At 37.3% G+C, this 26,318-nt stretch overlaps 1 protein-coding gene across 2 annotated transcripts in view; it reads left to right on the top strand.

Annotated features, from left to right (window-relative positions):
* The window catches only part of VPS8 (VPS8 subunit of CORVET complex), a 282,734-nt gene that overhangs the window by 111,357 nt on the left and 145,059 nt on the right, over positions 1 to 26,318 (top strand). For both annotated transcript variants that reach the window (XM_007451396.1, XM_007451397.1), the window contains 6 exons: positions 5,570 to 5,612; positions 7,048 to 7,120; positions 7,408 to 7,527; positions 16,391 to 16,462; positions 22,295 to 22,414; positions 24,063 to 24,119. In XM_007451396.1, coding sequence (XP_007451458.1) covers positions 5,570 to 5,612; positions 7,048 to 7,120; positions 7,408 to 7,527; positions 16,391 to 16,462; positions 22,295 to 22,414; positions 24,063 to 24,119 — 485 coding nt within the window. The remainder of the gene's footprint in view (positions 1 to 5,569; positions 5,613 to 7,047; positions 7,121 to 7,407; positions 7,528 to 16,390; positions 16,463 to 22,294; positions 22,415 to 24,062; positions 24,120 to 26,318) is intronic.

Raw genomic sequence — 26,318 nt, 5'->3', positions numbered from 1 at the left:
TTTTCCCTTTTGGGCTTCCCCTAGTCTCTTCCACATTCATGGTTTCCTGGCTTCACTTTTCTGGTCCCCTATGCCAGAAAGATTAGGAGTTCTCCATCCCCCACTGCCTCTGTGTGAAGTTACTTGTGTGGCTGCCAGTCTGTCCTCTTCCCAGTGAGTGTGAACTCCCTGCCAGACTTGTCTACTTCTATTCCCTCTTCAGTAGCTTCAGGTAGCGTTTCGTATTATGTCCAGGTTTTATAGGTTTTTTTCTGTAAGGACAGGAGCACGGAGGATAATTTGGTAGAGTCTCAGTCCCTCTTTAGTCTTAGTACGATATCAGTTGCCCTGAAACTAATCCTTTTGAAACAAACTTGAAAATTTTCTTCCACATAATATATGTAGCAGAAGTTAAAGTAGACTATTAAGAACTCCAACCAACAAGGACCTACTTTAAAAAAAAAAAAAAAAAGACTATTAAGAATTCCAAATGGAGTGGATGAGCTTCTACAACAGAAAATTGTCTAAAAAAGTATTTTGGGGAGAGAAAAGTAGAAAGGGGGTCAGGAAAATTAAATACTGTGTCAATTCAGTATATATTTACCAAGCACTTCCACGTTCCAGATGCTGTGCTGGATGCTAGGAACACAGAGATAGACAGACTCCATGCCCTTGAACTCATAGTAATGGAATAATGGAGATGGATATGTTAAACAAGTAAATTTAACTCTCTCTAGGAATATTGTGAGCTAGATGCATCCTATCTGAGATTTCTAGCAATAAAGGTTTATCTAATTAGCCAATAAACATGAACATGTTATATCTGTAAAGTGACTGCTACCATGTACCATGCTAATTGAGTTGGATCAAGTAACATTTGGGACTTCTGGTTTTTGGTCTGGCAGAGAAAGAATTTAGAAGTCACCACTCTGTCCTACCAACAAGTAAAAAGCTCAACAAACTGAAAAATCAACAGTTCTTCTTAGATCTGCCAGAGAAGTATGGTCACAGGCCAAACCATTGCACCAAAAACTAGAGAGACAGGCAGATGCAGAGAATCACAACTGACAGGATCAGACATCTCTGCAGGAACCAGTGCTAGGGTAGGAAAATCTGAACTGCAATTGATGATTTGTTGCAGGCTCAATGTGAACAAGTCTGAAATTTAAAAACTCCAGGAGCACCCAGTCATAGGGAAGCCTCCACACTTTTGTGAAATTTACCTCTAGGACTGCTACCGTGTTCTCACAGTGATCATCAGAGAAAAATCCCTTGTGCTTCTGCAGGGGGATGGGGGAAAGGAACCATTTTGAAATATGTCAGAATATTCTGTGTTTCTTAACTAAAGCCGGCCTTCAGGAAAAACTATTTTGCCGAAGCTTGACCTGCTGTGGGTTTATCAGAGCTGAACTTACCTGGGAGAAGGAAAATACCCAACTCCAGCACTTCCAACCCATTCTGTCCACCTAAGGGTGAAAAAAACTGAGAAGCACTGGTGAAGTTCACATTCCAGGGTCACAGGTTTACCAAAAGACTGAGACCTAATCAAGACTATAGAACACTTCCCTCTTTTCACACCTTACTACCACATTACTAAAGATCTATTTACTGTAGTGCCTTTTACCCAGTGCATCATGTATGCCTTTCAAAAATTACAAGGCAAACTAAAAGGCAAAAAAGTTGAAGAGTTTGAAGTTTGAAGAGACAGAACAAACATCGAAACTAGACTTAGATGCGGCAGGAGTATTGGAATTATTAGACCAGGAATTAAAAAAAAATACTATGATTAATATATTAAGGGATTTAATGGAAAAAGTAGACAACATGTAAGAACAAGTGGATAGTATAAGCAGAGAGATGGAAATTCTAAGAAAGGATCAAAAATAAATGTTAAACATCAAAAACAATGTAGCAGAAGTGAAGAATGCCTTTGATGGTCTCATTAGTAGACTAGACACACAGCTGGGGAAAGAATCTCTGAGCTTGGGGATATAACATTAGAAAGTTCTAGAACTGGAAAGCAAAGAGAAGAAGACTGAAAAAAAAGTAGAACAGAATATCCAAGAACTATAGGACAATTACCAAATGTGTAACATACACGTAATGGGAATATCAGAAGGAGAAGAAAGGGAGAAAGGAGCAGAAGCAATATTTGAAACAATAATGACTGAGGACTTCCCCAGATTAATGTCAGACACCAAACCATAGATCCAGGAAGCTTGGAGTACACCAAGCAGGATAAATAGGAAAAAAAAAAAAAGAGAGAGAAAACAAAACAAAAAACCCTACAAGTAGGCATATATTCAAACTGCAGAAAATAAAAGGTAAAGAGAGAATAAAATATTTAAGGTTTTGAGAGAAAACCCCACCAACATAGAATTTTGTACCCTGAGGAATTCTTCAAAAGCAGAAGAGAAATAAAGACATTCTCAAACAAACAAAAATTGAGGGAATTTGTTACCAATAGAAATGTCTTGCAAGAAATGTTAAAAGAAGTTCTTTAGAGAGAAAGAAAATAACATAGATAAGAAATCTGGATCCAAGAAAGGAGGAGCATCAGAGAATGATTAGTAAAGGTAGAATAAAAACTTACATTTTTCTTACTCTTAATTGAGCCATCAGATAACACTTTATTCAAAATAATAATAGAAATAGTGTATTTGATATTATATGCGTGTGTGTGTATGCTTATGTATAAATGAAATGAATGACAGCAAGGATACAGTTATAGGAGGGAGGAATTAGGACCATTTTGTTATTATAAGGTCCTTGTACTACCCATGAAGCAGTATAGTGCTACTTGGAAGTAGGTTTGGATTAGTTGTAAATGTATGCTGCAAACTTGAGGGCAACAACTAAAAATAGGCACATATTAGATGTAATATGAAAGGGGAGAAAATGGAGTCATATAAAATACTCAGTTAAGACTACAAAAGGCAGAAAAAGTTGGAATAAAGAACAAAATTTGGAATAAAGAACAAGAAATAGAAAACAGTAACAATATGGTAGATATTAATCCAACTATGTTAATAATCATTTTAAATATCAGTAGTCTATACCAATTAAAAGAGATTGTTAAAATGGATTAAAAAACAAGACCCAACTAAGTGTTGGGTATAAGAAACCCATTTTAAATATGAAGACACATTAAGTAAAGAAATGGAGAAAGGTGTACTATAATAATATTACTCAAAAGAAAGCTGGAGTAGCTGTATTAATTTCAGACACAGCCAACTTCAGAGCAAAGAAAATTATCAAGGGTAAAGAGCGGCGTTACACAATACTCCAAGAAGACGTAATGATCCTTAATCTGTGTGCACCTAACAACAGTGTCAAAATACACGAGGCAAAAACTGATAGAATAGCAAGGAGAAATAGGTAACCACTGTTACAGTTGGAGACTTTTAACACCCCTCTATCAGAAATGGACAGATCCTGCAGGCAGAAAATCAGTAAGGACATAGTTGAGCTGAAGTTATGAACTAAGCACCATCATTCAGCTGGATAACTAAGCCCGTGTGCCACAACTACTGAGCCTGTGCTCTAGAGCCCACGAGCCACACTGTTGAGCCTGCGTGCCACAACTACTGAAGCCTGTGCATCTAGACTCTGTGCTCTGCAATGAGAGAAGCCACCACAACGAGAAGCCCGTGCACTGCAACAAAGAATAGCCCCCGCTCGCCACAACTAGAGAAAGCCCGCGTGCAGCAATGAAGACCCAACGCAGCCAAAAATAAAATAAATAAATGAATAAATTTATTTAAAAAATTAAAATGAATAATGTGATTAAAAAATGAGCAAAGACCTGAACACACATCTCACCAAAGAAGATATACAGATGGCAAGTAAGCATATTGAAAGATGTTCAACATCATCAGGGAATTACAAATTAAAACAACAGTGAGATACCAGTACACATACCTATAGAATGGCTGAAATCTGGAACATCAACAACACCAAATGCTGGCTAGGATGTGGAGCAATAGGAACTCTCACGTATTGCTGGTGGGAATGCAAAATGGTACAGCCACTGTGGAAGACAGTTTGGCAATTGCTTATAAAACTAAACATACTCTTACTGTATGATCCAGCAGTTACACTCCTTTACCCAAAGGTGTTGAGTATTTATCCACACAAAGACCTCCACACAGATGTTGATAGTAGCTCGCTTCATAATTGCCCAGACTTGGAAGCAACCAAGATATTCTTAAGAAGGTGAATGGGTGAATAAAGTGTGGTACATCCATACAATGGAATATTATTCAGCACTAAAGGTAAATGAACTATCAAGCCGTGAAAAGACTTGGAGGAAACTTAAATGCATTGCTAAGTGAAAGAAGCCAGTCCGAAAAGGTTACATCATGTATGATTCCGATTATATGACATTGTGGAAAAGGCAAAACCATGGAGACAGTAAAAGGATCAGCATTTGGGGGTTGGGGGCAATGGAGGGATGAATAGGTAGAGCACAGGATTTTTAGGGCATTGAAACTATTCTGTATGATACTATAATGGTGGATATATGTCATTATACATTTGTCAAAGTGCATAGAATATACAACACCAAAAGTGAACCTGAATATGAACTGTGGGCTTTAGGTGGTAATGATGTGCCAGTGTACGTTCATTGATTATAAGAAACGTCCCACTGGTGCAGGGTCTTGTCAGTTGGGGGGTCGTGTGGTGTGGGGATCAAGGGGTAGATGGGAAATCTCTATACCTTCCTCTGGGTTTTGCTGTGAACATAATTAAAACTTCTCTAAAAAATAACATTTATTGATTCGAAAAATGGAATTGAAGCAGAATGTAATTATTCATACAGTTTTGAGCAATTCAAGTTTATTTGCAATTACAACAGCACAGATTTGGAGTATTTATAAAGGATTATTGATTAAGAGATATACACTTGCTTGCATTATTCCAGTATTCATGTCAAAAGTAGAAATTTCAGTTCATCAGTATTACCAACTACAGATTCCTGTAATCTGCACACTGTAAGGCTTACTGATCACTTCACCCACTCCTGATGCTCTTACACTATTCTTGTTAACTGTGATCTTTTAGCCTAAAACTTAAGTCTAATTATGTTTCCAATTTCTTTTAACCAAGAAATAGGTTTATACTACCAGATGACAGAATCTTACGTTTTAGACATAACTTAGGATACAAAGGGTCTGAAAGAGGGTTTAGTCTTAAGTTTCTTAAACATTTGTGAACAAGAGTCCATGTTACAAATAAGAAGACATTATAGTTATGCCTTAATATTAGTTAATTCAGCAACTCATTGCCTGCTCAATCCCTTCCCTGTGTCCAAGCTATTCGTAAGCCAACAATACATAGACCTCTACACTAAGATTTATACCTTCTACATGTACCCTTGAATGACTCATTGATTTTGTGTCTGTGAAAAGACTCTAAAGGAAATTCTAAAAATAATAATAATTAAAGCAGTCTTAATCTCGCTTTTCTATTGTTTGGGAATATACCTACCTCACATCAAATGCCAAGTTTTATTTTTTGTTTCCACATAAAGATTATATTTCTGAAAAGGTTTTGAGAGAGAATTGCTAAAGATACTTCTCTATTTTAGATGAGCAAGTTGTTATGGGCAACAAGCTTCTTGTATATATTAGGTAAGAGATTTTTAATTTATTTATGTGTGTATGCTTCTTTTACAGAATTTCGCCTATATTCTTAGAGATACTGTCATCTATTATCTGTACAGTGCTTTTTGGTTTTCAGTGTTCTTTCATGTATAGCAGTGCTTCTGAACGGTGGGTGATTCTGTCCCCCATCCCCTCTCCCCTCCGCCAGACATTTGCAATGCCTAAAGACCTTTTTGCTTTGTCACAGCTGGGGTGGAGTAGAGATGCTACTGATATCTGGTGGATAGAAGCCAGGGATGCTGCTGAGCATCCTGTAATGTACAGGGTAGTCCCCACAACAAAGAATTCTCTCTCCCAAAGTATCAGTAGGGCAGAGGTTGAGAAACCCTGATACAGAGTATTTTACTTTTACTACCAACAAGTCTGTGGGATCTGTATTTGTCCATATTTTATATATAAGGGCAAGAGATTAGTTTGCATCACGAAGAAGTTAGTGACAGAAGTGAGCTGAAATGTTATGTCCTTACTCCTGGAACAGAGTTCTTCCAATAGACTATGCAGGCTCAGAACTGTGTCCCAATAGAGCTTTTACATAGATAACTGGCTGGCAGACAGGCAGGAAGGTGGCAGAACCTGCTGGCACATCATTTTAGCTTCTATATCCATCAGAGTTAACTTCGAGACCTATTTCATATTTGTTACATTGATTTTTTAGTGTAGAAGAACATGTATAGCATTTACCTAGTACTTTATTTTCTGTACTTTAGACTTTTAAGAATACGCAGGTATCTAGCTGTCTCTAACATTCAAAATTGATGACTGCTTCAAATTCACTCAAAATTCACTTCCCCCTACCCCCACTGCCAAAATGAGGGCATATTCAGGAGACATTTTTATAATCCAGCCCACAAAGCAAGTCATTGGCCATTAGGAAGGTCTGATTTGGAGGTGAAACTGTACAGTTAATTTCTCATGAGATTCTAATTCTCCCTGAAGGCTTGTCTGACTACAGATATTTTTTAGCCTAGCTCATTCCCCATCTTTATTCACCATTCTTAGAACCACTGGATTTAAAGTCTCTGAGAACATGAGGCTTTTACCCGTTAACAGTATAATGATGCTGTCAGTCTCTTTCCAGATGCTGGATATGAGACTTTTAGGTAATCTGTCCTTATTCCTTCTTGCCCATTTAGTGCAGCTTGAGTTTTTCTTAGGAAAAATAAGAAAAAAGGAAAGCTGTTACTCAGTTACAGGGTGTGTTATTTCACCACCATCTCTGTTGCCCACATTTTCTGAACTGCTGTCATCTTGATCTGGGCTTGGACCTGACCTAACTGACAAAAGCTGAGCCTGCTTCAACTTCAAACTACTATCTTGGGTTTGAGAAACAATGTGTTCCCGGGAAGTTATTTAGCCCATTATAAGCCACCAAATCTGTTCTCTTTCTTCTCTTCTCTTCTAGCTGTTGTCTAGCAGGTCGTGCCTATCCCCTTGGTGACATCCCTGAAGATCTTGTACCCTTGGTTAAAAACCAGGTTGGTGCTATTTTCCTAGCGTTTTTACTCTCTTGTTAAAATGCAGTAAAGACAAATTGTAATAGAGGGTTACACATGGGTCAGGAGTTATCAGCTGTGACAGGAGAGAGGCTACATACCATCACTGAAGCCAGTAATTATAGCTGAGAGAGGTTAGAGAAGTTATAACACAGTGGCAATTTAAAGTAAATTCAGCCTGCTTTTATTTTATCCAAATGGGAATCATTGCTTCAGCAAGATACTTTGTAAGGTGAGAAAATAATCACCTTTTTTTTTTCAACTTGCAGGTTTTTGAATTTTTAATTCGCCTGCATTCAACAGAAGCTCCCCCTGAGGAAGAAATCTATCCCTATATACGGACTTTGCTACATTTTGACACAAGAGAATTTCTAAATGTATTGGCACTGGTAAGAAATAATACGATTCTAAGGTATTTTTAAAAGGAGTCAGGGTGATAATTTTTTTCTAATAGAAAGAAAGACAAATAATAGTCCTTATGCAAGTACAGTTTTTATGCCCTAGCAGTAAGGCAGGGTTTCAAATGTTTAATTTTGTTTTGCCACCCATATTTTCTAATTCTTTTTCTCCCTTCTACCCTTCCTTTCCTGCTTCCTTCCCATCTCTTTCCTCTCTCCCTTCCTGTTTCTCTGTGTCTGTCTGTCTGTATCTGTTCTCTTGTCTCTTTCTGACATATCCTTGTTAAAAAGTTAAAGCAGGGTTAGATGTGGTGCATCCTTGATTTCATAAATTGTTAGTTTGTGTACTAAATATGGAAGATTGCTCTGAACGACATGTGGTGGTGATGATGGTAGAAGTAACTGGAGTTGAAGTGGAACATGGAAGCTTGCTGAAAAAACATCCTTGTACATGTTTTATTAAAGATGGATTTGGGTGAGCCAGAGTCTCTGTGAAAATGCCCCAAGGGGAATAATTATATAACACATGATATACTTTCCCAATTAAATCATATTGTAGTTGTTTTTTAAAAAGCTTTTGATAATATGGACAGCACTTACATTTTAGTGTTTAGTGAAGCAGCAGGCTCACAAATTATTAAAAAACCAAATATTGTATGTGTACAATATTTGGAGAGAAGAAACAGGAAGGAAGTACATCTAAATATTAATAGAGATTAACTGTGTGAGATGGGGTAAATTTATTTAATGAGCATATAGTACTTTTGTAAGTTGAATAATAAACTGTTACAATTTTAAAAAATGCCTGTGAGAAGGTTGAAATCCCACTCATATCATATTTTGCATTAGTTTAATTTGAAAATCTGATTTCAGAAGTAGTAACTTTAATAGCATAGGAAGAAGGGAAAAGAAACTTAGAAGTCAGATCTAGGGACTTCCATGGTGGTGAAGTGGTTAAGAATCCGCCTGCCAATGCAGGGGACACGGGTTCAAGCCCTGGTCCGGGAACATCCCACATGCCTGGAGCAATTAAGCCTGTGCGCCACAACTGCTGAGCCTGCGCTCTAGAGCCCGTGAGCCACAACTACTGAGCCCGCATGCCACAGCTACCGAAGCCTGCACGCCTAGAGTTCGTGCACCGCAACAAAGAGTAGCCCCTCCTCGCCTCAACTAGAGAAAGCCCACGTGCAGCAACCAAGACCCAATGCAGCCAAAAATAAAATTAATGAATTAATAAATTAAAAAAGAGAAGTCAGATCTAGTTGGTTTAGGAGACCTTAGATGCCCAGAATAGAATATAAGGGTACTTAGTGTCTGGCATGGAGGATAAAAGAAACAAGAAGTGGTGCGGCGGGGTTCAGAAAGCATGATAGAGAGCAACAAAGAATTTTACCTAATTTTCCTGTTTTAAAGGGCTGTGGTAGCACTGAAGATTGGAATTATGCTCATGTCTGAATTATGATATTGGCATTGATTGTAAGGCTGCAATAAAATCTCTGTCATTTACTTGACAAATATTTGAGTGTCAAATATATCACATGTACTGTACTAACTGGGTGTGTACCCTGAGCTGACAGGATATAAACCCTGCCTTTGTGGAGGAAGAGGATCCAGACTTGTAGATAAGTAATTATAGCACAGTGTAAGATGTGTCACTGGAGAAGTGCAGGATGCTGTAAGAACACTTAGAAGGGGAATCTAATGGAGGGTTCAGGAAGGTGTCTTGGATGAAATGATGTCCATGGTGAGTCTCAAAGGATGTGTAGAAGTTAGGTTAAGGATAGGGAAAAATATTCTAGGCAGAAGGACAGACTATGTAAAAAGGCCTGGAAATAAGACAGAGCAATGTGTGTTCAGGTAATTGAAAAAATTCAGTATGGCCACACCTTTAAGTGTAAGGAAGCCTGCAGAGAGAGAAATTAGAGAGCTAGGTAGAGTCTGAGTTTTGTTATCCATGGTAGGAAGTTTGGACTTTATACTAGAGCAGCAGGTAGCCGTTGAAGCCTTTTAGGTAGAAAAATATCACGATTTGTAGTTTAGAAAAATTCCCTCTGGTTGTTGAATGGAAAATGGATTGAAATAAGATAAGATTGGAGGCAGAAAGATGTTAGCAACATTTTGTGGTAATCTAGATAGAAGGTAATGGTGGCTTGATTAGGGCAGTGACAGTGGGGGTAACCAAGACATGAAAGGATTTGAAAGATATTTTAGGAGGCAAATCAGCCTAAGATTTATGGCTTAATATGCAGTTGGATGTGAAAGATAAGACAAATAGGGAAGCATCAAGGATTCTTAGATTTCTGACCTTGTAAACTGAATGTATAGTGGTTTACTTGTGGATGCAACAGGAAATCAGAGGAGAAACAGATTTCTTGGGAGATGGATGGGGCGGGGGTGGTGGTGGTGCAGAGTAATGGTGAAGTGTGGTAGAGGTAGAAAATTAGCTCTCTTTTGGACTTAATGAATTTGAAATGCCTAAAAGATAAGTGGAGGCTTCCTTCTGTGTGTGCATCAAGGATTGGCTGCATTCCCAAGTATTTCAGCTGGAGAAATGGGTAAGATGTAGGATCCTAAATTCTAGATTCACTGCCTATTATGTCTACCATAATTGATTACTCATATGACCTTCCTAATTAGTATACCTTAATAAAAAGAACATTTTCAGGGAGGCACAAAAGAATTCAGATGACAGACATTTAAATCATATTTTCCCACCTTTAAAAATTTTGTAATAGTTTTTTCAAATGAGGTTTTTAAATTTAGCTTTCTTGAGGTACAGTTTATATAAAATATAATTCATCCATTTCAAGAGAAGAGTTTGACAAACATATGCAGTCTTGTAACTAGTACCACAATCTAGATATAGCACAAAAGGTCACTTTTGCAGTTTTGCACTGAGTCCCTTGCCCCTTGCAACTGCTGGTCTGCTTTGTGACAGTATAGTTTCGCCTTTCTAAAATGGTATTTAAATAGAAGCATACACTTTGTAGTTTTATCTGCCTTCTTTCACTTAAAATAATGCTTTTGAGACTTATCCGTGCTGTGGCTTATACCAATAAGTTGTTCCTCTTTATGGCTATGTAATTTTCTATTTTATGGATATATAATTTCATCCATTCACCAATAGTTGTCCTTGGGGTTGTTTCCAGTTTAAGTTATTATGAATAAAGGTATTATGAATATTTACACAAAGGCCTTTGTGTGGACATATATCTTTATTTCTCTTGAGTAAATACCAAATAATGGAATTGCTGGGTTATTTGTTAAGTGTATTATTTTACTTAAGAAGAAACTGACAAGACTTTTCTAAAGTGGTTCTACCAGCTTATATTCCAGTAGTGTATGAGAGTATCAGTTCTTCATCTTCTCTCCAACACTTGGTATGGTTGATCTTTTTTTTTAATATATAAATTTATTTATTTATTTATTTATTATTTATTTATTTATTTATTTATTTATGGCTGCGTTGGGTCTTGGTTGCTGCATGTGGGCTTTCTTTAGTTGTGGCTAGCGGGGGCTACTCTTCATTGTGATGCCCAGGCTTCTCACTGCGGTGGCTTCTCTTGTTGTGGAGCATGGGCTCTAGGCACGTGGGCTTCAGTAGTTGTGGCATGCAGGCTCAGTAGTTGTGGTGCACAGGCTTAGTTGCTCTGTGGCATGTGGGATCTTCCCGGACCAGGGCTCAAACCCGTGTCCCCTGTATTGGCTGGCAGATTCTTAACCCCTGCACCACCAGGGAAGTCCCTGGTTGATCTTTTTAATTTGACCATTCTAATAGGTGTATAGTGGTATCTCATTGTGGTCTTAATTTATATTTCCCACCTGACAAATAATATTAAACATCTTTTCATTAAAATATATTAGCAAAGAAGTTATGTTTGCCATCCATATATCCTCTTTGTTGAAAATATCAATTTTTTTTGCCAATTTTTCCCCTAATTTTAAAAATTGTGTTTGTTTTCTTGTTCTGAGAGTTTTTTAATATATGTTTTTTATCAAATTACGTAAGTTTAGTAAATGTTTTCTCCCAGTCTGTAGTTTGTCTTTTCATTCTCCTAACAAGGTGTTCTGAATAGCAGAAGTTTTAAATTTTGATCAAGCCTAATTTATTCGTTTTGTTTTATGGATGTTGCTTCTGGTGCCGTATCTAAGAAATCTTCACCTGACCCAAGGTCACAAAGATATTCTCTTGTATTTCTGTTAGAAGTTTTATGGTTTTAGGTTTTACATTTAGATCTGTGATTCATTTTGAAGACATTTTTGCGTGTGGTACAAGGTTTAGATGCAAGTTCTTTTTTCTTTTTTTGCGTATAGATATCTAACTCTTACAGCACCATTTGACAAGAAGACTGTCCTTTCTCTACTGAGTTGTCTTTGTACTTTGTCAAAGATGCATCATCTGTGTATATGTGGGTCTGCTTCTGAACTGTATTCTGTGCCACTCGTCTGTTTGTCTTGATGCCAGTACCACACTGCCTTGATTACTGTAGCTTTATAATGAGTATGAAAATCACATTATGTTAGCTCTTCCATGTTCTTGTTCTTTTTCAAAATTACATTGTCTTTTGTAGTTTTAGGGTTTTTCTTTTGCATTTCAATATGAATTTTGAGTTATCTTGTTAATTTCTACAAAAGCCTGCCTGGAATTTGATTAGGATTGTGTTCAATGTTTAGTCAATTTAAGAATAGACATCTTAGCAATACTGTTTTGTGACCCCTGAAAAGGTATACTGTTCCATTTATTTAGGTTTTCTTTACTTTTTCTCAGTAATATTTTATAGTTTTCTGAGTGATAAGGATTCAATGTAATGTTTCTATACTATTGTACAATTTAAAATTCTTGATAAAGTAAAATAACACTTGCCTCCCACTTTTCTTACTTTTGTATACTGCCATAAGGAAAACTGATGTCAACCTGACTTTTTTTAACTTTCCCAGGGACTTAATCTTTTTTCCTAGAGGACCAGAATACTTTTTTCGTTATATTTAAAGACTAATATTTTAACTCTAAGATATTACTCAGAACTGACTAGTTTGGGTCAGTTTTGCCATATATGTACTGTGGGCCTTTTCAAGTATGTGAATTCGAGTCTTTTTATTTAAAGAAAGTTTTCTTGAATGTAGATTTAAATACTTTTTCTGCTTCATTATTTTGTATTTCATCTTCAAAAACTCCAGTTATTTGTATATCTTCTTTATCTTCTATATTTATCACCTTTTTTTGGTTCTCTTTTATTTCCTTCTTTATTTAATTTCATTTTCTTGGTTCTTTTCATTTACATTCTCTATTTCTCTTTACAGTGCTTTGGGTCATATCTGTTCTCCCTTTGGTAGCTTGTAATTCTTCATTTCTGAGATGACTTTTTTTTCAGTTTTTGTCTGAGTTCAGTTAGCTGCTATTTCCTATCTTCCTGCTCTTTGTTCATTCCTTTTATGAATTCTTAAATTTATGGTTTGTGATGTTCTTTCAAATCTGCAATTGTATGTTAAAATATATTTCATATATGTTGGGATATTGTTATAGTTTACTTCTGTCTTGTGACTAGTTTTTATTTTGTTTCATTGAGTGCCTTCATTTGCTGTTTTTATTGTCTTTTTTTTGTTTTTTGTTTTTTTTTTTTGTGGTACACGGGCCTCTCGTTGTGGCCTCTCCCGTTGCGGAGCACAGGATCCGGACACGCAGGCTCAGCGGCCATGGCTCATGGGCCTAGCCACTCCGTGGCATGTGGGATCTTCCCGGACCGGGGCATGAACCCGTGTCCCCTGCATCGGCAGGCGGACTCTCAACCACTGCGTCACCAGGGAAGCCTTGTCATTTTTTTATGTTGGATTTTTCTGGACTAGCAATAATAGGTGACCTTGTTGGATGGTGGGGGAAAATTACATACTATTTTCTGCATTCAAGTGCCTGCTTTATTTGCTACAACCAAGTGCAATTTTTTAAATAAATAGTGTGTTTTGGGGATAGCCTATCTTCTCAATCTTTGACAGTCTCTTGTTTTAGTGGGACCTTTATCTTGAGCCACTTTCTTCTTTACCACAAGCCTCCAAGGAATATCTCTCCATTCCCTTTTCTATGTTAAAAGCTGTATCTTACCAAGGCCTCCGATCTGTACTTGCCAGACCTCTTCCTTTGTTCTTCCTATTAGCCAGTGTGCTGATCCACCGGGTTGCAGAGTGGCCTCATTATTTCCTCACCCAGGGTGGATTTCCCTTTTCTTTTGGAGGTGAATTCCATTTGATATTATAGGTATTCTGTTCCTACTGAAACCTCGTCACACCCTCCTTTCCTCTACCCAGTTCTATCCTAACCTCTTTTTGGTTTTATGGGCTTTGGAGCCAACTTTGCTAGTTTGGGATGTTTACTTTCCCACTTTTATATACGTTGAAGTATTTAACATTTGTTGTCCTTCTGGTTTTCCCATTAGCCTGGGTTGGGTGATTCTTTTTGTTCTTTTCTACATACACGGATCTTATTGGGAGATGTGTGAAGCTATTAGGTCAGGGGTTCACACACCACAGTCTGTAGACCAAATCCAGCTCCATTTGGCCTCTGGCTTGTGTGAGCTAAGAGTATTTTTTTTTTTTTTAAGGGTTATAAAAAGAGAAGAAGACTATGTCGTACAAACCACATGTAGCCCACAAAGCCTAAAATATTTTCTCTCTGGCCCTTTACAGAGAATGTTTCTTGACCCCTGGATCAGGCTTTAGCCAACTATCATTGTCTTACAGAAACCCTATAATAGTTTTTAAGGGGCTACAGAAAGAAGTTTTTTTTTTTTTTTTTTACATCTTTGTTGGAGTATAATTGCTTTACAGTGGTGTGTTAGTTTCTGCTTTATAACAAAGTGAATCAGTTATACATATACATATGTTCCTATATGTCTTCCCTCTTGCGTCTTCCTCCCTCCCACCCTCCATATCCCACCCCTCCAGGCGGTCACTAAGCACCGAGCTGATCTCCCTGTGCTATGCGGCTGCTTCCAAATGTAAAGTAGATAGCTAGTGGGAAGCAGCCGCAGAAAGAAGTTTTTATGACCAAATTCACAGGTGACTTTGGACTTGAATTTTAGGTCTACCTTTGCACTTCACAAACCGTGTCATTCTCCATTAGGACATCTTTGCATGTTATTCCTCTAACAAGCATTGTATAATTAGAAGCATCTTTGTGGAATGATAATGTTTTAACATAAATGTGCCATTTTGGTGGTAGCTGTTAACTACAATCAAAATATGTCATTATGTGTATCACAACATAAGAAAGTATATCACCACTTAATTATGTTTACAGAAGTAAACTTGCAATATGTGTTTCAAAGCAGTGAATACATGCCGCCAAAAGGAAAGTGGATACAGAAATTCTTTTTTACTTGCTGTCAATGCTGTAGTTGTTTAATACATATGTTAGTTCTCCGTGGTTTTGTGTTTAGTTGAATAGCAGTTGTATTAGCAGATAGAACCTTGTCCTTGTGACAGCAGAGTGACATCTCATTTTGGCCACTCGCCCCGGGAAGGAGGTGTGTGCATTTGTGTGAGTGTGTGCGTGTTTGTTGTTCTCATAAACCTTAGAACTGAGAGACTTTCTAGACCATCTTTCTGTCTTCAGTCCAGGTCATATTTAACCCATGTAAGCATCAAAATACCCTCTGTTTGAGCTTTCCATATTAAGAGTTCCTACAAGTCCCCTAGGTAACTCATTTAAGCTTTTCTTAACTAACTGGCAGCAACGCATTCTAGTTGAAGAAGAAATTTTTTTTAAAGATTTTATTTTCCTCTGTAATTAACTGGACAAATCAGTAGTCATTGTTTAAAGTGCTTACTGTGTGTCAGACAAGAAAAGGGAAGGAAGGACATGCTAGTAAGAGAACAGCACGAGCCGAGGTACTTTGGAGAAGCTGGGGAAGCTCAGGGCCCATTTAAAGAACAGCAAGTATTCTGGTTTGAATGTAACTATGATGTAGTCTTGAAAGTTTGTGGCTTTGAAATTCTTCGTTAATCTATTGGGACAATATGTAGTCTATTTTTTTGCTTCAGGATTGTAAGCAGTAAATTATTGCTGTGTGGATTTAGACATTACTAAGGGCCAAATGTGCTAAGTGAAAACCATAGGCAGATCTTCAAGTCTTTCATCATGCTTATTATTCAGTAAATATTTTCATTTAAATTTTTTTATAGTGAATATAATTTCAATTTCTTCATATATGCATCCTGTAGCTTCTAGGTATTTTCAGAATCTGGTGCTGTCATATACGTGGGTGCATGTTCTATTCAAAATATATTTGGCTGTACTTGAGCAGGGGCATAAAATCAAAAATGCTGTACTTGGCAGTGTTTTGAAAATAGAATGCCTGTTCTTGTATGTATCCTTGAGGTTTTTAACATTGTGACAGAGCATCATTTTTTCCAGGTTGTCATGGAAATCATGAAAATTATTATTCATGACAGTTAACAAACTGTATTTCAGTTATTATTTCCAAATAGCGCGGACGGAATGATGGCTGAGCATGTAACATGTATTTCATCCTTTTCAAACCCTTGCTCACAAATTGCCTCTTGCCATTAGTGTTCTTTCTTTTTTGTTGCCTGTAAATTTTGCCTTCCTTTCCTGAGTCACTTTTTGGTTATATAATAATCACTATATGTTTATACTTTTTATTTATTCAGAATACTATGCAATATTGAATACTGTAGCTTTCTATTTAACTCACTAAAAATAACTTATTAAAGGTATATCAGGAAAAACCTGATGAGGAGTGGTTACCTTATTTGGAATTTATTAAGAATTTAATATCTTGTTTCCTTCTAAAATTTCCAAATAATACTTACTTTTTTAAAATTTCTTTTTCCCTTTCAGACTTTTGAAGATTTTAAAAATGACAAGCAAGCTGTAGAATATCAACAACGTATTGTGGATATTTTGTTGAAAGTAAGTATTCAAAGAATATATGTCTTTGTATTGATGTTTATATTAAGAAAACTGAATTATTTGATAGCAAGTTCTAAAATAATCTTGTTTAATAAAGTAATATGTTGCAATCATTTAAAAATTTTATTATGCCGTCTTAGTACTTTATTCAGCTTTTGAAGACAAAGCATTCACTCAAAAAATATAATGTATCTCAGCTACAGAGTGCTACTCTTGAGAAATGCATATTGTGATAATTCCTATATTAGTATGATTACATTCAGTAATGGACACTAACTTCAGAATGCTTTGAGAAATAATTAATGTGAAGAGTCTCCTTCTGTCTCATACCAACACCACTGTGTTGCTAAGGTAGTGCCATACATAGTTTTGCCATGGAACTGAGATGATGGTGACACTTAAGAATGATTTGAGGCACACAGAGATGATCATCCCAATCTAAATCTAACTAGATTCAGTTGAAAGCTATTTTGAGATTCATACTGTTGCTAGTGAATGATTCCTTTTCTGTCCATCTGCACAGCTTCAGCCACGCCAGTTTCTTCTTGTAGTTGAAAGCTTAGAATTTTCGTCCTGTTCATTTGGCTATAAAGTGGAGATTTCATCCTCTTAGTAACTTTTAGATTATTTTGGACAAGAGACTAAAATTAAAATATTCTCTAGTTGTGCATAACATTAATGCATTAATTACATTTATAATAGTTCTTCATAATTTTCAAAGCTCATTTATATACATGATCTCATTTGAGCTATTTATTGACCTTGTAAGATAGGCAGTGATGAATAAGAGAATAGAATTGCTAAGCTCCCAAATAATGCCAGTTTGATCCAGGTGGCTAGTATGGAGAATTTTCACCTAGATTTCCAAAATACCTTCCCAAATGGTCCTATTCTTGTCCTTCTTTTTTTTTTTTTTGTGGTACGTGGGCCTCTCACTGTTGTGGCCTCTCCTGTTGTGGAGCACAGGCTCCGGACACACAGGCTCAGTGGCCATGGCTCACGGGCCTAGCCGCTCCGCGGCATGTGGGATCTTCCCGGACCGGGGCACGAACTCGTGTCCCCTGCATTGGCAGGTGGACTCTCAACCACTGTGCCACCAGGGAAGCCCCTCTTGTCCTTCTTTAATTCATGATCTTACCTCTCCTCTACCTAATATTCTTCTGTGGCTCCCCCTTGGCTCAGTTGAAATTAAGTTCTGCTGTGAGAGAAAGTTCAAAATAATAATAGCTTGTTATGGAAATCTAGTTTTCTCCTATAAGTCTGGAGGGTAGGCAACCTGATCTAGTAGAGTAGCTTCACAAACTTATCAGTGATGTACATTCCTTCTGTCTTACTGCTGTTATTCTTAGTATGTGCTTTGTGTCTTTTGGCCCAAAACGGCTGCTGAGGCTCCAGCCATCACCTCTGCATTCTAGCCAGCCTGAATGTAGAAAGAGATGAAGAAGAAGGTGTTCTTTCTTTCAGAAAATCTTTTAGAAGTTGTGTACTGCAATTCTGCTTATATCATGTTGATCACAGCTTAGATATATGGCCCCTTAGATGCTAAGAGAGACTGAGAAATGTACTCTATTTTGTGGGTGGCCATGTGTTTAGCTAAAAATGAGGAGTTCTGTTTCTAAATTAGAAGGAAGGAACAGATGTTGGAGCACAAGTACTAGTTTCTGCCGTACCCATCTAAACTGTTTAACACAACATCCAAGATGCTTCTATATTTTCTGGTCCCTGACTACTTCTCTATAACTGCTCCCCTCTCTGAGCCTCCTCACCGCCCCCACCCTCGCCATTCTGTATTATGCACTCCTCAACAGTTTTGTTTTTTTGTTTGTTTTTGTTTGTTTTGGCCACACTGCACAGCTTGCAAGATCTCAGTTCCCCAACCATGGATTGAACCTGGGCCACGGCAGTGAAAGCCCAGAATCCTAACCACTAGGCCACCGGGGGACTCCCTTCTCAACAGTTTTAAATTGTTGGAATTCAGTGAACTTTCTGTATCACCTTTACAGCTTATGTTCTTTGTGTGAGTTTTCTTTTATCCCACCATGCCTTTTCTTTCCCTTTCCCTGCCTGGCAAATTCCTAGCCATTTTCCAAGACATAACTCAAATATCATCCATGAGAAACTTTTAGAACCCTCTCTCACACTTCCAGTTTGATTATTTGCCCCTTCTCTGTGTTCATGTAACACTTCATGCTACACTTGGCATACTGTAGTAATCGTTTACATGTATATTTTCCTACCTGGAATGAATTTCCTCTAGGTAGCAACTGTAAGGATTTTTTTTTTTTTGGTCATTGTTTTAACATGCCCAGAAACAGAAACATGTCCAGCACAATGCCTGCAACCTGGTAGATGTTCAAGAAATGTTTGAAAGTTGATTGAATTAGAATTCGAATTTAAAACTGTACTAAGGGACTTCCCTGGTGGTGCAGTGGTTAAGAATCCACCTGCCAATGCAGGGCACACGGGTTCAAGCCATGGTCTGGGAAGATTCCACATGCTGTGGAGCAGCTAAGCCCGTGTGCCACAACTACTGAGCCTGTGCTCACGAGCCACAACTACTGAGCTCATGAGCCACAACTACTGAAGCCCGCACACCTAGAGCCCATGCTTCGCAACAAGAGAAGGCACTGCGATGAGAAGCTGGCGCACAGCAACAAAGAGTAGCCCCCACTCGCCGCAACTAGAGAAAGCCCACACGCAGCAACGAAGACCCAATGCAGCCAAAAATAAAAATAAATAAATTAAAAATAATAAAAATAAAACTGTACTAAGTTGGAAGAATGATCCAAATGAAGGAAATAAAGCTCCATGAAGTACTTAAACTCTTACTGTTGGTGAATTGTGCTCTTGTATATGTATATATGTTTTAATTGAAGTAGAGTTGATTTACAATATTGTGTTAGTTTCAGGTGTACAGCAAAGTGATTCAGTTTTTTTTATATATATATATATTTTTTCAGGTTATTTTCCATGATAGGTTATTACAAGATACTGAATATAGTTCTCTGTGCTATACAGTAAATTCTTATTGCTTATCTGTTTTATGTATAGTAGTTTGTATCCATTGCTCTCATACTCCTGATTGACCCCTCCCACCCCCTTTTCCCATAGGTAATCGTAAGTTTGTTTTCTATATCTGTGCATCTCTTTCTGTTTTATATATAGATTCATTTGTATTATTTTTTAGATTCCACATATAAGTGATATCATAATATTTGTCTTTCTGAATTACTTCACTAAAGTATAATATTCTCTAGTTCCACCAATGTTTGCTGCAAACGGCATTATTTCATTCTTTTTTATGGCTGAGTAATATTCCATTATGTATATAAACCACATCTTCTAAAGCCATTTGTCTGTTGGTGGACACTTAGGTTGCTTCTGTGTCTTGGCTATTGTAAATAGTGCTGCTGTGAACACTGGGGTGCATGTATCTTTTTGAATTAGAGTTTTCATCTTTTCAGATACATGTCCAGGAGTGGGATTGCTGGCTCATATGGTAGCTCTATTTTTAGTTTTTTTAAGGAACCTCCATACTCTTTTCCATAGTGGCTGCATCTTGTATATTGTTTTGATAGTATTTACCTAGGGTCAATGAAGAATGAACTTTTGAGATTATTTTCTCATTTCTGGTGATAGAGTTGTACTCATTTGTTAAAGTGTTTTTCTGAGGGAGCATAGGCAAGGACCAGAGAACAGGTGAGGGAGCATCAAACCTCAGGCATTATCATGGGTGCTGAATGGCTGCAGATACAGAGGGGGAAAGCTGTTAATTTGTGACTTTTTATAAGATTGCTCAGAAAATTTTGTAAGCATGGTCTCTGAAATCGGTCAGAGAGGAAATGAAAAGAAGCTAAAATTTCTAGGATGATAACTTTCTGAGGTGGCAAGGGAATGGGCTGTGAGTTAGAACTGTTTCCTTTGAAGGTGTTTCTAGGATCAGATAGTTAAAATTACACTTCAGAGCAAAAGGAAGAGCTAAAAGCAGAGAAGGGCACTAGTTGGGCCCTGAGAGTTGAGTCTTGGAAAGGACCTGTACACTGAAAGGGAGTGATGACTGGGTATTTTAAAGCTATAGAAAGCTCTTTGAATATTATAAATTGGAATTTAGATACACAGATTACAACTTGAAATATCCTCATACTCTAGTAATGATTAATTATGCACTTGAGCAAGCTGTGACTGCTGGATTAAAAGCAGGCATGGTAAAAAAAGAAAGGGACATAGTGCTTAGCAGAGTAAGAAAAGGTAGGCTAAAAGCTCGGCCTCAAGGGAATGTTTTATAGGAGAAATCTTGTACTTTATCTTTGAATGGAAAATGAAAGGGGGGAACTTAGGACTTTTCTCTAGGTGAGATGGGGTACCATTCCCTAATTTGTTTTGGAGTTGCCTCCATAAATTCATCTAAGTCCAAAACAATACCTGGTCTTCCTTCCCATACTTCTGCATTCTCCCGCTTGGTTAATGGCATCATTCTCCTCCCTGCCTGTCAGGCTCAAGACCTGCCATTTTTCATTCCTCCTTTAACCACGTGTTTCCACACATGTGAATACTTGCCCTGTCTCCCCTCTCTCTGCAGTGTCTTTTGCATCTGTTTCTCCTTCCCTGTTCATTATCACTGCATTGTTCTGAACCCCTCTGTCTCTCCCTTGGACCCCTGAAATCACATGCATCTTGGTCTCTCTACCTTTTATCTCTTGCTTCTGTTATTTAATCCTAAACACTGCTGATGGGGTGATTTTCTTAAGCACAGTGCTGATCATGATCAGCTCTCCTCATTGCCCCTTTAGAAACTCCTCAGTTTTGGGTGGAATAAATTCTACATTCCTTAGAATGACATTGGAGGCCTAATCTTTCCTTTCGATCTAATTTCTCCCTCCTCATGCATGCTGCTGCATTCTAATGAAACACACAGTTTCTCCAGACAAACTTGTATTTTCCTGTGTTCATGCTTTTGCCCCTACTCTTCTCTCTGCCTGGACTGCTCTTTCTCCTGACATTTCCCCCTGTCATGGGTTCCACATGGGCTTTAAAGCTTAGTTTAAAAGCTAGTTTCCTTTTTTTTTGCAAATTTCTTCTCTAACCAGTTGAACTAAACTTCTCCCACTGTGCTTCCATAGTCATTTGTTCCTTTATAATAGTGCTGATTGATCACATTACGCTTTTTAGTTAAGATGTGTTTACCTGTCTCACCTTGCTTTCTGGTTTATAATTCCCTTGAAGGCTTATACCATAGCATCTTACTCATAGTAGTAGGTACTCAGGAGATGAGAGGTCACTTAAATCAGAGGACTGATTATGACTTGATAACTCTGTGTGGTTGCAAAGAGCCTGTTATATGAAACCATCTGTTCAAGAAACTGCTTATAGACAAGGCAGAAGCCATTCACTTCATGTTTTCGTGGGCTGGCTGAGTTCTTTTCTGGGATACCTTCACTCTCAAGTTATCTTACTTTTCAACCCCAGAGCAACTCCCTTCTTCCTGTGTTGGTGGACAAATTTTTAATAAGGTTACTTTAATTTAAATTAACTTCAGATTCTCTTTTAAGAATTCAAGAGGGAAACATGATTAATATTTCTTTGAAATCCACCTCTCTAACAATTCAGTTCTTATCCAACTTGTGCCTAAAATTATGCCAAAAATTACTAAAATGCTTTCAGGGTGTGCAAGTAGTTGTGCTCCTTCTCTAAATGGTATTGAACTCAATTGTTACATAGCCAATAAAAGAAGCTTCAGTCTTTAGTACTGAGGCTTCCCCCAGCTTCTAATTATTTATTTTTCTTTGTCAAACCAGATGGCATATTGAATAAATGGTCTCTTTTGCTTATCAGGTTATGGTGGAGAATTCAGATTTTACTCCCTCACAAGTAGGGTGTCTCTTTACCTTCCTTGCCCGGCAGCTTGCAAAGCCTGACAATACCTTGTTTGTAAACAGAACCCTTTTTGATCAGGTGAGCGTCTTTAACCATAAGAACTAGAATCGTTTTTATTTACTGTTCATAGAAAAATTCACTGGATTGCATGGTTTCTTAATATAATAGCCTATTGGGTAAGTGTCTTACCAGGTAGAAGCTTTTTCACCTTTCAGTTTGGATCTAAATTAGTTTTTTTTTTTTTTTTTAATGTTTGTGTTTGGGTAGTATGACTGCCTAGTAACTTGGTATCATGGGAGTATGGTTTGTGGAGATTAATTTATATAGACTCTGTTCCCCCAATTATTCTGTTGTTCTAAATTGCCTAGAATTCTTGGCTTAAGAATTTTCCAGTTTAATAATCACCCATCTCACTGGTAGTAAGACTATGCTGTTGAGTATCTGGAGGAGAGATTACTTTTAGAAAATCTGAATTTACTTACAAATGACTTTAACTGTGAAGGTATTTCCTAATCCCGGTTAAATATCTCCACAAAGCCACAGGTGGCAAAGAAAAATACTTTGTATCTGGAGAAAGTTGCTAATAATGACCAGCGTTTATTGAGCACTTCATAGTGCCATCCTCTGTTCCAAAGTTTTATATGTATGTATTAACTCCATACTCCCAGTAGCTCTGAAATTGTTATAGTTATTACTCCCATTTTTCAGATGAGGAAACTAAAACCTGGTGAGGTTAAGTCACTCATCCAAGGTCGTACTTAATAAGTGTTATTATTAGCAATAAATATTGTTGTTAAGTAATTTTTTTTTTTTTTTTTTTTTAATGTTGTGTTTGGGTAGTATGACTGCCTAGTAACTTGGTATCATGGGAGTATGGTTTGTGGAGATTAATTTATATAGACTCTGTTCCCCCAATTATTCTGTTGTTCTAAATTGCCTAGAATTCTTGGCTTAAGAATTTTCCAGTTTAATAATCACCCATCTCACTGGTAGTAAGACTATGCTGTTGAGTATCTGGAGGAGAGATTACTTTTAGAAAATCTGAATTTACTTACAAATGACTTTAACTGTGAAGGTATTTCCTAATCCCGGTTAAATATCTCCACAAAGCCACAGGTGGCAAAGAAAAATACTTTGTATCTGGAGAAAGTTGCTAATAATGACCAGCGTTTATTGAGCACTTCATAGTGCCATCCTCTGTTCCAAAGTTTTATATGTATGTATTAACTCCATACTCCCAGTAGCTCTGAAATTGTTATAGTTATTACTCCCATTTTTCAGATGAGGAAACTAAAACCTGGTGAGGTTAAGTCACTCATCCAAGGTCGTACTTAATAAGTGTTATTATTAGCAATAAATATTGTTGTTAAGTGTTAATAAGGTTAGGATTCAAATTCAAGTGGCCTGACTCCAAAGTCCATGCTTTGTGTGGTCCACAGTGTTGAGGATCTTAAAGTTAAGGTATATGGATGATGCTGGCTTCCAGTCATGTTTCTAAACAGCAAAGAAATGTGTATAAGGTATATATTAAATTGTTAGCATACCTGAAGCCTGCTGTGTCATCTACTAGGCCAGTCAGTTGGGAAGATACCATATACCTGTGGTGTTCGTTGAGCCGAGTGTGAATGAATTGGTGATATAGAAAGGGTAGTAATGGTTTTCATTATGACAGTGGTGTGGCATGCATGCGGGTATCCAATTAAAAAAATACCTTTTCTTTGACCAGGTCCTTGAATTCCTCTGTAGTCCTGACGATGACTCCCGACACTCAGAAAGACAGCAGGTATGAACTACTGGAATTCATCTTGCTAAAGAATGAGAAAGAAGACAGAGTAAGCCGGAAAGAACCTTTCTGTACTAGACCTCACTAGACATAAGGGGAAAATGACTTGTGCCAAACCATAATACTAAGCTAGACAGTGGCAACCAGAAAAGAGTGTGGATGGTTGTTAGTTTGAGCCTCAATCAAACTAAATTCCTAGGCAGACTGGACCTGTCTTGCATTCAACATGACATCAAAGAGAATATAAACTTTATCCTTCTCCTTCATGAGCAACAGTTGGCACCTGTTGTATGCTGCTTTCCACCAGTGTCATTAAGCTGGTAACCACTTCTAGTTGCTATGGCTGTGAACCAGAAAGGCTTCAGGATCCTGAGTATTGGAACACTCAGCTTTGGGGAGTGCCACTACACTAGTGCTCAACATTTCTGGAGACTAGAATCCATCTGTCTCTCCTCTAATCACTGTGAGAAAGAAATTGATTACCACTTCTTTCTACTTAGCCACTTTGTTGAGAGTCCTTTCTAGATAGGGTTTCTTAAAAGCTTACCCATTGTAATTGTGAGCACTAAGAGAGGCAGTCTAATTAAAATTGATAGCAAGACTTTGTCAGCTAAGTAAGCTACAAAAATTAAGTGCTTTGAGAGCTATGCTGATTTTTTATGGTAATATATGCCAGGCCAGAGGTTGAGACTCAGATAAAGAATATAGGATCACAACAGCGAACGCTTTCTCTGCACAGCTGTAGCGCCTTGACTGCTGCAGACTGTCTTAGGGAAGAGAACAGCTGCTAAAATTTTGATTGTCTCTTAAATTATACTGAATACAAATAGTAGTGTGGATCCCTCATTTTGCCCCTATTTCTCTGTTGGCAGGAAAAGTGAAACATGTTATGCATGGTGTTGCTATATAAAATGATAAAAACTTCTTATGTAAATTACTAAATAAAACAAAAATAAAAACCAAACCTAAATGTAAAAGCCAAACCTTTAAAAGTAATCATAATGTAGTAATCTATTATTGGGAATTCCCTTTGGGATTATCTGGGGTTTTTTCCCCAACTCATTTTAGAAAATAGAAAGAAAACTGATGAAGTAAATTGCTCAAGGTCATAAATGAGATTAGAACTCAATTCCTTCCCTTCTAATCCAGCACTCTTTCTCTTGTACTGTTTGTCATATATCAAAATTTGTTTATGCAATATATTTGAATATTTTCCAGTGGTATGCTGATAAAAGTTTAACAACTGGTTCACACTGATACGAACGTTGGTTGATGTTTTCACTTATTAAAGTGAATAAGATGAAAGTGCAACAGTGAAAGCATGTCAGAACTTCATTCATCAGTGTTGTGACTTCTTTGCTGAATCGGATAACAGATTCTGAATACTGGAAAATAATTCCTTAATTTTTTTGTGCTATTTATAGTGTAATGTCTCTGACATGCACACTTTTAAGTTTGACTATCTTTTTAACATTATCTCCATCACTTTCTTAACCAGAAATTGGCACGCTTTTTCTGTAAAGGACCAGAGAGTAAATATTTTAAGCTTTATGGGTCACATATAGTCTCTGTCACATAATCTTCTTTGTTTGTTTGTTTTATAACCCTTTGAACATGTAACAAGCCCTGATTTACAGCATTTGCCAGTTTCCATGGTGTAACTATTCCCACCATGGCTGACTTCAGTCTACTAGCATGATGTCACCCGGCACATGGAATTGGGGAGAGATGCACCATACCACACACTTATGTAATATTTCCACCATACAGATACGGCTACAGTAACTAACCTTGAGAGCATACACAGTAAAATGTAGTAAAATAATTAGGAAGTGGTGAGTGTGGGTATTGATTACCTTCACTTTTAATTTAATTTATTTAATTGTAGGTTTATATAATTTGATTTTTAACAATGCCTGTATTTAACCACCGGCTTACAAAATTCCTGAAAAGTTAAGTCAGTTTCAGCTCAGTAAGTTGGTTCAGACGGGCTCCAGCAATGGCAGTTGATTATGTTATTCCAAACTGAAGCTTCTAGCAGGTGGGTTCACGCTATCATTGCTCTATATAGCAGTAAATTATAATACTCAAAATGGATTAAATTAGAGTTCTGAAGTATAAAGGTAGGATAGGTTTTATTTCTTTTCTACCTTTTAAAAAAATTTGACTTGAAAGTAATCACTTTCCTATGTTAGAAAA

The sequence above is a fragment of the Lipotes vexillifer genome, unplaced genomic scaffold (genome assembly GCF_000442215.2).
Source record: "Lipotes vexillifer unplaced genomic scaffold, Lipotes_vexillifer_v1.1 scaffold513, whole genome shotgun sequence".
Lineage (NCBI taxonomy): Eukaryota > Metazoa > Chordata > Mammalia > Artiodactyla > Lipotidae > Lipotes > Lipotes vexillifer.
The sequence above is the reverse complement of the archived record's forward strand: the minus strand, read 5'-3'. Positions and strand labels throughout refer to the sequence as shown.